The sequence below is a fragment of the Aulonocara stuartgranti genome, assembly GCF_965226115.1.
Source record: "Aulonocara stuartgranti genome assembly, chromosome: 1".
Taxonomy (NCBI): Eukaryota; Metazoa; Chordata; class Actinopteri; order Cichliformes; family Cichlidae; genus Aulonocara; species Aulonocara stuartgranti.
The window spans coordinates 7503343-7517256 of record NC_138939.1 but is presented as its reverse complement, the minus strand read 5'-3'; the positions used below and the strand labels follow the sequence as shown (position 1 = coordinate 7517256).

Sequence of the window (13914 nt, the reverse complement as noted above, 5' to 3'; positions counted from 1 at the left end):
CAGCTTGGCTCTTCGGGACTGTAACTGGCTGCTGGCTGACCCAGGAAATTGTTGAAGGTTTGGGTATGCTCCACTGAGTTTGAGGATTTCTTCTGCTCCAGCACTTCCTCGCTGAGGCCCAGTTGGGCTGACAGGAAAGAGATGTAGCGAATGGTGAGGCGCAGAATCTCAATCTTGGTCAGAGTCTGGCTGGCTGGTGCCACTGAATGTGGGAGGTATGATCTGAGGTGATGCAGAGCCTTGGTCAAATCCCTCATCCTCAGCTTCTCCCTCTCGCTGGCAGTCTGGCGCTTTTTACCCGGGTACCTGGATCTGGACTTCTTTGTTGCAGAAGAGGATTTGGAGCAGAGTGGAGTCTGGTGAGTGAGATGAGGTGCTGCAGGGGTATTAAAGATTAAGCAGTCCAAGGGATCTTGTTCACTTCCAAATGTTAGGAGGGAAGTAGGGGAGAAGCAGAAGGAGTCCACAGAGGAAGTAGGAGACAGGCTGTTGCCAGTGCTGCTGTAACCAGCGTCTGAGGCAGGATCAGAAGCCAGAGATTTTTCTAACAGAGATTCGCAGTCAAAGAGGAAAGAGTTCTCCTGGAGTGGGAGAGGAGAAAAGTAGGATACCTCCATTGTGGCTGCTGTAGGCTCTTCTTTGAGAAGTCAGCTGTTAGTATGTTGCTGGTAAGGCAGGCAGAGGATACTGAGGAGGTACATGGAGGCTGCTCCATATATGTGGTGGGAGGTGTGAGGTTGCACCTCTGACAGCCACCTCTGGTCCTGAGAAACTCTGGGACCACAGATGACACCTAGGCTAGGGGGTCCCATGGGAATCTGGCATGCTTCAGCACAAGGTGTAACCTGGCAACTTGCGTGGTCATTATAAACTCTACAGGTTCACACTATATGCTCCCACAGCCTGGGAACATGACCCTGGCACGACTGGGGTTGTACCTGGGTCACAAGTTCTTCTTTGAATCTTAGAATTTTATTAAAAAACCCAAAGGCACCGATTGGAAGCAGCAAATGTGTATGTTACCAAAAGCGCATCTCAATTTCTCCACAAAAGGAAAAATGTTCACTTGCAGCATTTCTGCTTCATGGATGCTCACTGAATGACCATTCAAAATATGATCCTACTTTAAAAAAATGCTGATGATGTAGCTGTTGTGTGTATTACTAACTGTTTTTAGTTCTGGCATGTGGTAACAGAGGTCAGGCTGGAAGAAGTGTGTCTGGGCAGCTGTGAGGTGTGAGGATTTTGCACCTTGAGCTGTTTGGACAGCAGCAGTACTCAGTGCTTCTGGAAGGTAAAACTGTGGATCGTCAAGAAGTAATGCCAAGACAATAAAAACAGGTATGATATTATTGTGGATATTTTTTTTCATGTTGCTGTGCAGTATATATCTGAAATTCATCTTAATTATGCTCAATAACACCTATAACTACAAACACATAATATTCACGCAATCACATCCCTTCACTAATTGCCCATTGGTGGGTTTGTTTTCACTCATGAACCATGGATCTGAGTCCTGAGCAGTGTTCCCACAAACCAGCGCGTCACATTTGTCTCCTTTTCTGCAGCAGAGGTGAAACCTATGTCTAGGAAGTGCGAACCCGTTTCGCACAGCACCCACCAACAAACTTCCCCAAGAAAAACAGCCACCTTAATTCAAAGAAAACACTTTTTTTTATATTTACATTTGAATGTTTTTTGTTTTGTACATATTTCTGATGTTGCCTATTGAATAATGTGTTTGAGAACTTGGTCAACTTTGGTTATTTTGAAACTTGATTTGATTTTTTTAAATTAATTAAGCTTCAAAGGGTTTTAGGAGACACTAAGCTAGTCAGCTCACTTAAACATTGCAGTCTTTTGTGCTTAAGAAGGTTCCTAATGAGGGAACAATAAAGTATCACAGTGACAGCCACAATATGAGTTGGACATCTGATCTAGATGAACAGAGTGTCGGTATTTATTCATTCCAGAAGAAAGCGAATAATGCCATCCCACAATCCAAAGCAAGACACCATCACAACATCACTGGCAGGAGTTGTAGTGTTTCACATAAATTACTGTTGTGTTTTCCATCTTATTTTATCATTCGCTGAAGTGTGGATATATTTCGAACTCCCAAAAACTGGGTAAACTATGAATGCTATATTAATGTGATCATATCTGCTTAGAAATAAAGTTTCTGAGCTATACTGAAATGAGAGACATTAAAGTCCACAGCTGGAAGAAGGAATAAGTCCGGGAGAGGACTTCCGTGACGCTGTAACAACTGGTTATACCACTGTTATATATTTATGATTTCTCTGGATAATATTTTTCCTCATTCACCAACACAATAAGTACAGACAGGTGCATAATAAATTAGTGCCAAAATTATGTTTACATGCCTTCTGTTTTCTTTTCTTTGTAGAACAATTGTACAACTGTACTTTAGTTGTAGCAAAACTATACTGACAGACCGTTCAGTTCAGTTCAGTTCAGTTACAGTTTTTCTCAAATGCTAAAACACATGTCACAAACGTTACCACCAGGTCCCCCAATGTCCAAACACAACACCCTTCTCTAAAGCTACATAAACACAACCACACCTTCCCACTGCAAAACTCAAACTCCCACACCAAGAGAGCAGCTCGAAGCTGTCAAAACTGTAAACACTATACACAGCATTACACACTACAGCAAAACAATTGAAAACACAATGCTCAATTTGTGAGAAGGTTCTTTGTTTCATAACTGCCAATGCATATTTTAGAAACTATACAGTAACGGATCGTCGTAGATCTCTGCAGAGGATTAGGCATTTAGATTTGTGAGTTTCATATGAGTAGTATAAATCTATAGAAAATCCTGCATGTACGTACACTACTGTAACACAACTCAATGCAAAAACAGAATCTATTGCACACAACAGTAATCTTGAAAACATGAACAGGGTGTGAAGTTTTTTTATTTACGTTATTCACACCACACACACACCACAATCACTGTGCGGCATCATGTCGCTGAGCTGTTGCTCGCATCTCGTCCGTAATGATGGTGCGAGGTTGTCTTGCTCTCCCTCCTGGACCTTCTCCTCTCCCATGTTGGCCTTCTCCTCTTCCTCATTGGCCTGCTCCTCTTCTTCCAGGGCCAGCTCTTCTCCCTCCTCTGCATCAAATTCCTCTTCCCCTGACTCTGCCTTCATCCATTGTGTTTGTTTGGAACCTTCAGCATACTGTGCACTCTGAACTTGCTTTTACATGTGGGTACAGCATTAGCAACAAGTGTCTTCAATTTTGAGTCATTGTGTGTAGTGAATGACGCCAGGTGTGTTCCCTGTGTTCAAAGATTGGTGACTGTGGCAAGCATTTTGCATCACATGGGCTTTCATTTGAGAATATGAGCAGAGTTGTTTTGCAACATGTGTTTTAGCAAGGAAAGATGTGTTTAGATTTATGAGTACATAGGGTTGTGTTTTGTGAATTGTGTCTTCATGTGACATGTGTTTATGGTACTGGAATATGGTGGCTACATTTAGTAAATGTGTTTAGACTACTGGTCATTTGGGTTACAGGATTGGCTTTTGTGTTTTAACATTTGAGAAAAACTGTATTAACATGATAAAACAATGATCTTTAAATTTCAGTTTGTAGTTTTGTGTTATGAATCCTATCCTGTCCTTATTGTTGTGGAATATAGCACAATACTTGGGATTTCGTGTAGAAGATTTCATTGAATTTTTGAAAAGTTCCATTGAAACAAAATCTATGTGGTGGCCATGGTGGTGATGAAATCAGTGACTCAGTAATCAAATAACAAAGACAAGACAAAAACACTTCAGGACAACGTTCATAATGACAACATTCAAAAGAGGGGAAGCACTACAGGTTGGCACAAGTAAAATTGCATACAGAGTCTGTAAAAACACACACATACCGGCAAATGCACATGTGAAGATAATGTTGGCACAGTTGCAACCTTAAATTTTAGATGTACTTTTTACAGTTCACCCTCAGAACAGTGCAATTTCATTACAGCACGTTACATTAAGCATTTTAAATTTCTGTTGATTGGGGCTGACCTTTTTTTCTCTAAGTCCTCATGAATTTTTATTTGTTATTGAGGAAAAGACAAGGGACATAGTGTAAGCAACTAAAGACTACAGTGACCTTTGACCCTGTGCCACGAGTCACCGTTAAAAACAACATTGCATTTATGTCTTGATGCATGCTCAGTCATCCAGTTAAGTAAATCTCCAAAAGTTGATTCTGTTCATCTGGACGTAGCATTTTCAGTGGGAGAAACGTTGCATTTATATATGTTTGGATTTATATATGTTTTATTATTCATTCATGTGTTTCTGTTACATATCGAATGAACTACCAGCTGGTCCAGTGCTCTTGTTACATACAAATTACTTTTTTAGCACAAGCACACAAAGGTGCTATATATATATATATATATATATATATATATATATATATATATATATATATATATATATATATATAATTTTTCTTTTGACAGAACTTGCTTCAACTCTGTATTCACATTTTATTCATTAATTTCTTTTTCATTTTGAACTTCTGCAGATTTTCCCCGGCTGTCAACTGTCTTCTTCCCTCCCAGGCCGGTGATAAAGAGGATCTTCCTTCTCTTAATCCACATTAGCGCTGATGTTGTTTACTCACATGTAATGAGTGAATAATCGGCACAGCGGTGCTAACCCTTTCATCCCAAACCCTTTTAGCCCAGAGTTTATTAACTCTACCACGATGAAAGACCTCAGTGAGAATATTAGGCTTTGTGTTAGGCTTACTGCTCGCATATCAAATGAAGCACATGTAGGTGGCAAATGAAACACTGGGGCCTAATTCTCCAGCCTGATATGCAGATCCACTATTCTCTATGAATATTAAAGTGTTCTCGGTGGGCTTAGCAGGTAATTAGGGCATGAGGTGAAAGAAAAGGGAAAGAGCAGGGAGGGATCCTAGTCTAGACTCAGTGGTGCCAGGAACCTCTCCGTGTTTGCAGTGCCCCATTAACAAAGATACACTAAAAGAAAACTAGATAACCAGTCACAGAGACTGATCTCTGACATGTTGTGGAGATTCTTCAAGTACTTTAGCCCCCCAACAGAGATATTTTTAAGAGGCTTCTGGAAAGGCTAGTTTCCAGGGTATATGTGTGTGTTTGCACTAAAGAAAGATGACTGAACTTGTAATATTCAAATGAAATTTTTATTTTTCTCATTTATGTGAAATAAACAAAAACAACTGTTATTCAAATATAAGGCCAGGCAGTTTCATATAGAAAGAACTTTTGTACACACAGACGTTGTGCGGGGAAATTAAAGCAAAGTTTAAAAAATGAAATCAAAACAGCACAATTCAAACTTACACCACTACAGTCTGGTGTTCATAACCTAAAAAATGATGACAGAGCGATACAAGAGCAAAAGTAAATAAGATATGAAGATAACATGATTCAATTTGAAGATGACGGCTAAAATAATAAAAGAGAAATAAATCCATATGAAAAGTAATGATTATTTATGGATTGTCATCTACTGGAAGATGTGAGGGGCTGTTATGGAAATCATTTTCTTTTTATGTTATTGATATTTTTCTGTATGTGTTTGCAAACTAGTTAAGGCTATAAATGCCATTCAATGTGGCACAGTTCACGTAACATACTTATCCCTATAAAAATATAAGTTAAATTAATTTTTGCAGCCAGCTGGAGCCTTCCCAGGTGGCTTAGGGTAAACCTGGGCAGGTTGCCAGTCTGTCACAGGGGCAACGCAGACAGACAGCCATGACACATCAACCTAACATGCATGTTTTTAGACTATGGGGGGAAGCTGGAGTACCTGTACATGACTTTCTATGTTTCTATAATGCTATATATGAGTTATATTTGCTAGTGGCAAATATCTACTATGTTATAATACCTAAAAAGCCTACAGATAACATTTAATAAAAGTAATAAAAACTTAACCATAACCATAATAAAAACTTGTTAAATATTAAAAAACAAAACAAAACTGAAATGAAACAAACAAATCCTGAACCCAAATGAATGTAAGCTCAACCAGTGCTATAATATAATATAATATAATATAATATAATATAATGTACCCCGCCTTTCGCCCTATGACAGCTGGGATAGGCTCCAGCGCCCCCCGCGACCCTCAAAAGGATAAGCGGAAGCAAATGGATGGATGGATAATATAATATAATATAATATAAAAATTCCCATCTAAAATTATTTTTTAAGGTCTGTGAAATATTATATATTTTATTGAATATATATATATATATATATATATATATATATATATATATATATATATATATATATATATATATATATATGTTCCTTTCAAAGTATTACAGCTACAAATGAGTGTGGGAGATGGGCTCTTCTCCTCTGTATTTGTTACCAGCAGAGGGCGCCCTCTGGTAAATCCCCAGAGCTCCATGCTGCTTTACATGTTTAATATAGTTTCTCAGTACTAAATTATACAAGAATGAACACAAAATATAACCACAAACATACATGTTTGTTTTTTATTGTCAAAAGTGCGCTCACTTATATTTTATTTAGCTGTGTGTTATTGCAGTCTTTCCTTTTTCACATGTGCACACCTCATCCATGCACATGAAATGTGAATGAAAGAAACTGACTGGCGTATTGTGCAAGAGAAGCTTCGAATCCGGACAAGATGTTTTATATTTAAATGGTTTATTATAAATAGTGGTATACAGAAATAGAAAAATAACTGTTAGTCATATCAATATTTACATGGAATTTTTCAGAGGAGAAAATAAATAAAAGATAGAATTAGAATGATTATTTCAAATAAATAACTTGATTCACAGTGAGGCAGTAAACACAGTAAAGTTTGTTGTCTTTTTCTGCTGAGGATCACACAGAGATTGGAGCGTTCAACCCCAATACTCCCTTGGAACCAGCGGGGTGCAGAAGTCTTTGCCACACATCTGTTTTGAAGAAAGTGGAAGATATATTAGTATTAGAAACATGCAAAAAAAATTGTTGTACAAACAGTGAATTCTGAATTATGTGACTGATTTAATATTCACAAACCTGACAGGAAGGCTGTGGCACTGGAGGCGACTGTAGGATACCGTCCATGCTCATATCTCTCTGGGGAGCTTCATTGTATGGTCTGTGGTGCTGATCCACTCCAATACTACAATTCCCAGAATGCAGCACAGTATTCTGGCTATGACATGGTTTTGGGTACAGGCTGCTCTGGATCAGATTCTGGCTCTGCATCTGAGTCACTTGTCCTCCTGTGGAAGCACTCTGGAAGTAGCTGAGGATGTCAGTGGATGACGTGTCACTGACTGAGGTGTCTGCTCGTTCCCTCCTCTGAAACAGCACCTCTTCGCTGAGGCCCAGCTGGGATGAGAGGTAGGAGATGTAGCGGATGGTGAGTCGGAGGGTTTCTATCTTCGTCAGATTTTGTCCGGCAGGTGCCACTGAAGGTGGGAGGTAGGACCTGAGGTGATGTAGAGCCTTAGTCAGATCCCTCATCCTTAATTTCTCCTTTTCGCTGGCGCTCTCCCTCTGCTTGCTCCGGATCCGAGTGGGCCTCCCAGTCCTGCGCCCACGTCCGGACAAGGAGCACGGTGAGGACTTGAGGCTTTGGGAATAACCGGTTTTGGCTCCCTTGGGAGTACACTGTGGGAGCTGCTGGTAGCCAGGAGAGAGGCTGGAGTCCATGGAGTGGACAGGAGAAAGTGTCTCTGGGGAGGAGATGCTGGAGAGGTCCGAGTCGGAGAACCACTGGTACTGCAGACTGTAGTCAAGGTGAGGAACTGAGGAGGTATCCATGTTGTGTTTAAGGGTCTCAACAGTGTGACCGGAGAGACTGGAAAGCTTTAAGTGCTCCTCAGCTCTGCTCCAGTGCTTTATAAGCCCAGGCCAGGCCACAGAGGTGCGAAGTGACACCTTCACAGATTCTCACAATCACTGTCTAAGCAGAGGCTACTGCCCCTGAACACACACACACACACACACACACATCATGAGTGGGACCCTGTCTCTGTACCTCTCCCTCTGGTTCTCCCTCTTCTCTGAATCTGGGAAAGCCCAGAGCTACAGCAGTCGACGTGTGAATTTTGACTCCTTCTGAAAACAATAAACAGATTTTGGTTTTTTGGCTTTTTGTCCCTGCAGCAGGCCTGATGCATTTTGCACATGTTTAAGGGCTTTGTTTGGAATAATCTCATTTCTCTTTCTTACATTCACTTGCTAACAAACACACACACGCACAAGCAAACATGCGAAAAGGTCAGCGCACTCAACAATATGACAGAAGAGTGTGAAGAAGACATACACTGCAGAAATAAAGCAATGATATACGATACAGAAAAACCTGCCTGTATGCTGACTTAACCACAGTTTTTTACATTGGCTCCTGAAGATGGATGTTATGTGCATATGTACTTCACACTAATCTGCAAAAGTACCAAGAAAAGTCAACGTTTACTATAAATTAGAAGTATGTGGAACTTAATCAGGATTCTGATCCATTATCAGCAAATATCTATCAACGAGCTAAATTTCAACAGCTGCATGACAGATAGTACTAAAGATAGATAGTATTAAAACAATAACATTTTCTAAATCTGATTCAACATCAGAGTTATTATAGTACTGATATTATAGTTTCCACTTAGCTTTCCATTTCCATTTTCAATTCTCGGTTAGGGTTTCCAAAGTTGGGTTCTTCTTTAGTTACAGTTTGGCAGTAACATGCAAGATTTACATTCAGAACAGGTTTTTATAATGCAAACACTTAAACATGTATTTCAGCAACCAAGCAATATGTTGCATGAGGCTGTAAACCCCGACACCCTGTGCGATCAGCTCTTAAATTCTTCTATGAAGTGCAGTTTATGCCTAAATGCATGTTTTATGGATTTAAACCAATTGAGGCAAGCCCAGATATTAGACTGCTCCTATTATCAGAATCAGAATCAGAATCAGAATACTTTATTGATCCCTGGGGGAAATTATTTTATCTGATTCATTTTGACGTCAGATGTAGCAGGTTGGTCTGTGCAGGGTTTGAATTGGGTATAAATATTGTTTATGTCTTAAAACACAACACTAATGAATGACATTAAGTAAAATATTAAAAGCTGGCATGCAGAATGAAAACGCTAAATCGAGAGTCTGGGATTGTGTGTTGTTTTAATCATGTGTGGCATGTATTTGAACAGTGGATGTGCTGCTTCAACAGGTCTTTGCCTCTCCTCACCTCTCTCTAGCCTTGAACCTGACAGCGTCCTCTATTCTTCACTTCATCTCCTTCATTTTACATCCCACCATTTCTCACCTGTGTGATCATTTTATTGTCACAGCAAATCAGGCGTGAGCGCCAATCCTCTTCTGTCTTTACCTCAATCGGTGAACTGAAACCGCTGCTCTTGTTTTTATGTGCTTCAAGGAAGAAAAGTTATGTCCTGAATGGCTAAAATGCAAATATAATGAGGTTTAATGGAGCCTAATGAACCTCTGTTATCCAGTTAAAGCTGAGGTGTGATTATTTCACACTCATGGGAACTGATGAGTCTGAAGGCGTCACTTCACACCTCAGCAGTGAGAACCAGGAATGCTGGAAAATATAGTCGCTGGTAACCTCTCTGTGTCCCCAGTCTTTCTGTGTTTTCCCTGGAAAAGGCTCGGTATTAAAGGAACAGTTCACCCCAAAATTCCCTTTAAGTGTTCTATTTTTTCCTCTGGTCTGTAATTTCCATTATTTTTGATGTGAGTTGTCAAGTTTTTGAGAGATTATACTTGATTTATGGTGCTAAAAGTACCAAATTAAGACATTTGAAAAACTAAACAGAATTTATCTTTCCGTAAATTTTGGCTAATGTACTTAGAATAATACACACATACTGTGAACAGTTTCTCGTACGAACTATTGTCTTTCCACTATACATCACCAACCAAGAGATGGGTGAGACCCACAAACTCTCTACACATACAGATACATGGCTTTTTCTTCAAGGATAAGGCTGGTAGAAATAATCCCTGCATTAAATGGCTCACAGTAAGTTTGTGGATGTTTAACTAAAGGAAGATTTTTGGAAAGAGACATTTCTGTCAAGTTTTTGAAATTTATTTTTATGTGTTTGTACACTTTAAGCAAGGCCAGGTGAGCACAGTTTAGTTCCAATATATTCAAAGAGAAGGCAAACATTTCCCCAGTTCATATCTCCCAAAGGGGAGACCGGTGTGCCTTCTGTCCCCTTAAATAAAAACGATTGCCCTACTGAGGGCTTTTTATGGGGTAGATTTAGAACATAACAGAGATGATAAATTTCCCATTTTAGTGAAAAACTAAAGTTTTAAATTTTGCATTCGTGTCTTAAAAAAATATGGCATCTTAAATCTGAAACCTATTCCAAATAATAAAACATTCAGGCTTTATTCGAGTGTAGAACTTCACTAAAAAAAACAACATGACATGTTTACTGATTGTCTGTGAATGCTGAGTCTGTGCATTTATGCTTTTTCACAGCATTTTCCAGTTGGATGCATCCCCTTTTCTGAGCTAGGAGGCAATTTGTCTTTCCTGTCTGTGTTGGACTGTCTGCTCTTTATTAAATCATCTATTAAACATCAAAGCTGTCATAAATCCAAACCCTGTTCAACACAGCAGTTAATTCTGTTCTTTCCAGTTGGCTTTGTGTCAATGGTGTATTCTCCTTGATGGAGAACTGGCATGCTGTAAAGCAGGTAATTAAATAAATACATGTTTGTAGACAGTGTCCTCCAGTTGGGAGCACATTCAGTTGTTCTGACTAGAAAACTGACGAGCTGGAAGCTCCAGAAGGCTTAAATATGACAGATAAAAGGACATAAGTGTATAATATGATACTGTTGTGGCCTGAGCTCTGAAAGTGATGGATAGGTATGTGCTATGTCAGGCTGCGGGCAGAGTGAACTGGGTTTGAACCCGCTGATCGACCCTGCCAGTCACTCTGAGCAAGGTGAGGCTGTGGGAGCCTGGCTGAGAGTTTGGCACCTCTGGGTGGATGCCCACCCACAGAAGGCTCAGAGGCTGGGCTGCCTGCCACCTGTCTGTGCCTCCCTCAACCCCACCACGACCTCCAGGGTGTTCCCTCTGCTTGGACTAAAAGCTAGTTTGACATCATTTATAACATCATTCTTTGGATATTCTGGTAGTGACATAGCAAATAAAATTTTTTAAAAAAAGATAAGAGATATGAAATTTGATGAATCACTGTAGAACACAGTAGAAATCAAACATATTATACATGCATGCATAGCAAAATAGTTTGCATAACTACGTTATTTTGACTTTTATCTCATTGATGTGAAACTCATTTCAGGAGCAACAGTAAAAGAAAACTTTATAGCAAATATATCACTGTGCACAACTCTGTAGTTCACGACTATTATGGCTCTCAAGGGTTTTAGATAATTCAGGTTCTCTTGATACTCAGATACACAATTTCAGGGTTAGGTTAGTCTTACTGTGATTTCTCCTTCACTGTGAAACACCAAATATCTTCAAGAAAGATTAAATTGCACAATATCATTGGACTGATAGAGGATAGGTTTGGTTTTGGGGGGAATTTTGTTGTTGTCGTTCTTGTTTGTAGAGATGTTAGACATGTTCAAACCTAAAAACAAATCCCAGGGCCTGCTACAGTTTCCAGTTTAAAATAGGTTTCCTCGAAACAGTCTGCAAGAATATGCAATGGATGTTGCTCTATAAGCAGAAACATGAGTATCAGCTATCGCAATGGCAGTGCACACAATTCACTTGGGTGACAGAACAAAAACATTTTGCTAAATTTGGTCAAGGCTAAAAGCCTTTTTTAAAAATTCCAAGAATCACTGCATTAGCTAAATTGCAGATCAATTGCGAAGGTTCTGGGTGTCAGGCCGCATGTTTCACAATCATGGTCTACACTACACTGCAAGTCAGTCCTCCCAAGTGGACTATAAATTAATATTATAAGAGTAACTAATTATCTGTGGTGTCTACAACTATCCATGTGGACATCCACAAGGCATTATAAACCTAGATTTACACTTTTTGCTACTGTGGGCATGTGGGGGTTTGCTTGGGTCTGAATGACATACTGTACATTTTGTCATTATAGGGTGCACTCATGGTTCTGTGTGGACACCCATGTAGCTGCAATGCAAGGGCGCCAAAGGAGTAAATGAGTCCTACAAAGAGACTAGAAAATGATGATGATGACTGAGGATGAAGAACTCTAATGTGCCGAAAAAATGTCAGTCTGTTTTTTTCTTCAAGAGCCACAGCTGCTTTAGTTATAATAGGTTTAGAGAGCTCACAGGTTAACTCAGAGGCCTCATTATTATCCAAATGGCATTGATGGAGTTGACAGAGGCAGTTAAACATAGCAAAAAACAAAGTTGTGAAAAGCAGTATCACTTTAGTCCTATGTGTCCCAAATTCATGCGGCAATAACAGCTATTTTGTTAGATTCTGTGTGTGTGTGTGTGTGTGTGTGTGTGTGTGTGTGTGTGTGTGTGTGTGTGTGTGTGTGTATGTGTGTGTGTGTGTGTCAGTGGGTGAGGTGGCATGTGAGCGGAGCACATTTTACACCCTAGGTGTGAAACAGTGCTGGAACCGGAGGGGTCAGCCAGAGGTGCACAGTAAATTTCATCTAGTTGTTAGAAAGTGACGTTCACAGAACATCAAAGAATCCAGCTGGCCAACACGACTCAGGTAACTTCTTCTCCAAGCAGGAAGACGCTGTCAGGCTGCAGAAATAGGTCAAATTGCGCAAAAGTCAGTACGAGATTAAATTTAAATATTAGCTTCAGAGACAACGTTTCACTGGCCTCTACAGCCATGAGACATTCTGATAAGCCTGGTAGACACATCAGCAGAGTGTCTTTCACACCTTAGCCAGAGTAAACACATCCTCCTACTACTGGCACTTGCTCACACTTGTGTGCTGCCATGTTTTTACTAGTTCCCCACAATCACACAGCTGGCTCTGACATGGGAACAGCTATTTTTTTCCGCTCCCTTTCGCAGTCATCGTACCTGAAGGAGAAAACAATTTGCTAGAAAACAATCGAACGAAGAGGTCACAAATGCTTACATTAAAAAATAAGCAAGATATAATCTCATTTTTTTTAATCGTGTTTACATGACCAAATAAATAAATTCAAATGACATTTTTTTTAAGAAGGCTATGCTGATTGTATCTTTCTTCCTTATCTCTTAACAGATTTTTAAATGTTCTGCCAGTATTCATCACTGTGTCACAGTTTATATTCAGAGTGCACCTCCCACTGAAAGCACACCTTCATCTGTCAAGCAAAACACTATTGTCAAATGTTTTCTTATGGGTATTTTGTACATTGTCAGATTATATCAAATGGACAAGCTCAACATTTTGAGAAATGCGCTTATTTGCTTTCTTGCCAAGACTAAGATAAGACTGATAGCGCTGACACACAACCCCCCTGTGATTATTGCTTTGTTTTTGTGTGACTAAATCAAATGAGATGTAACATTAGTTGGGACACTTCTGCAGGGTGAATCAAAATGAAGTTCAGTATTTACTGAGGATTAAGATTAACCTCTGGCAACAGGACAACAGTGAAAAGTGAACCCTTTAGTGCGATGATGATAAATGCACATTGTGTCTGAATAAAACATAAATAAATATTCTGTTTCATTATAAAACGGTGAAGCTTGTATGCAGAAGATGTGCAGGACATGTAAAGAAGCACATAACCTACATTATTTCTCTACTATGGGAACCAGTCCATGTCTTGCACAAGTCTCCAAGTTTTTATTTATTATTTTGCCATGGTTAGCATTGTCACCTCACAGCAGTAAGGTCATGGGTTTGAATTCATACCGGGGCC

General features: G+C 39.7%; 1 protein-coding gene across 1 annotated transcript; it reads right to left on the bottom strand.

Annotated features, from left to right (window-relative positions):
- Positions 1–6902: 6902 nt before the first annotated feature.
- On the bottom strand, positions 6903–7845 carry LOC309708880 (uncharacterized protein; the record flags this gene model as incomplete). Its single annotated transcript, XM_082537206.1, has 2 exons — positions 6903–6986; positions 7093–7845. The coding sequence occupies 2 exons, from the start codon at positions 7843–7845 to the stop codon at positions 6933–6935; spliced, it is 807 nt and encodes a 268-aa protein (XP_082393332.1). The 3' UTR covers positions 6903–6932.
- Between the last annotated feature and the right edge of the window lie 6069 nt (positions 7846–13914).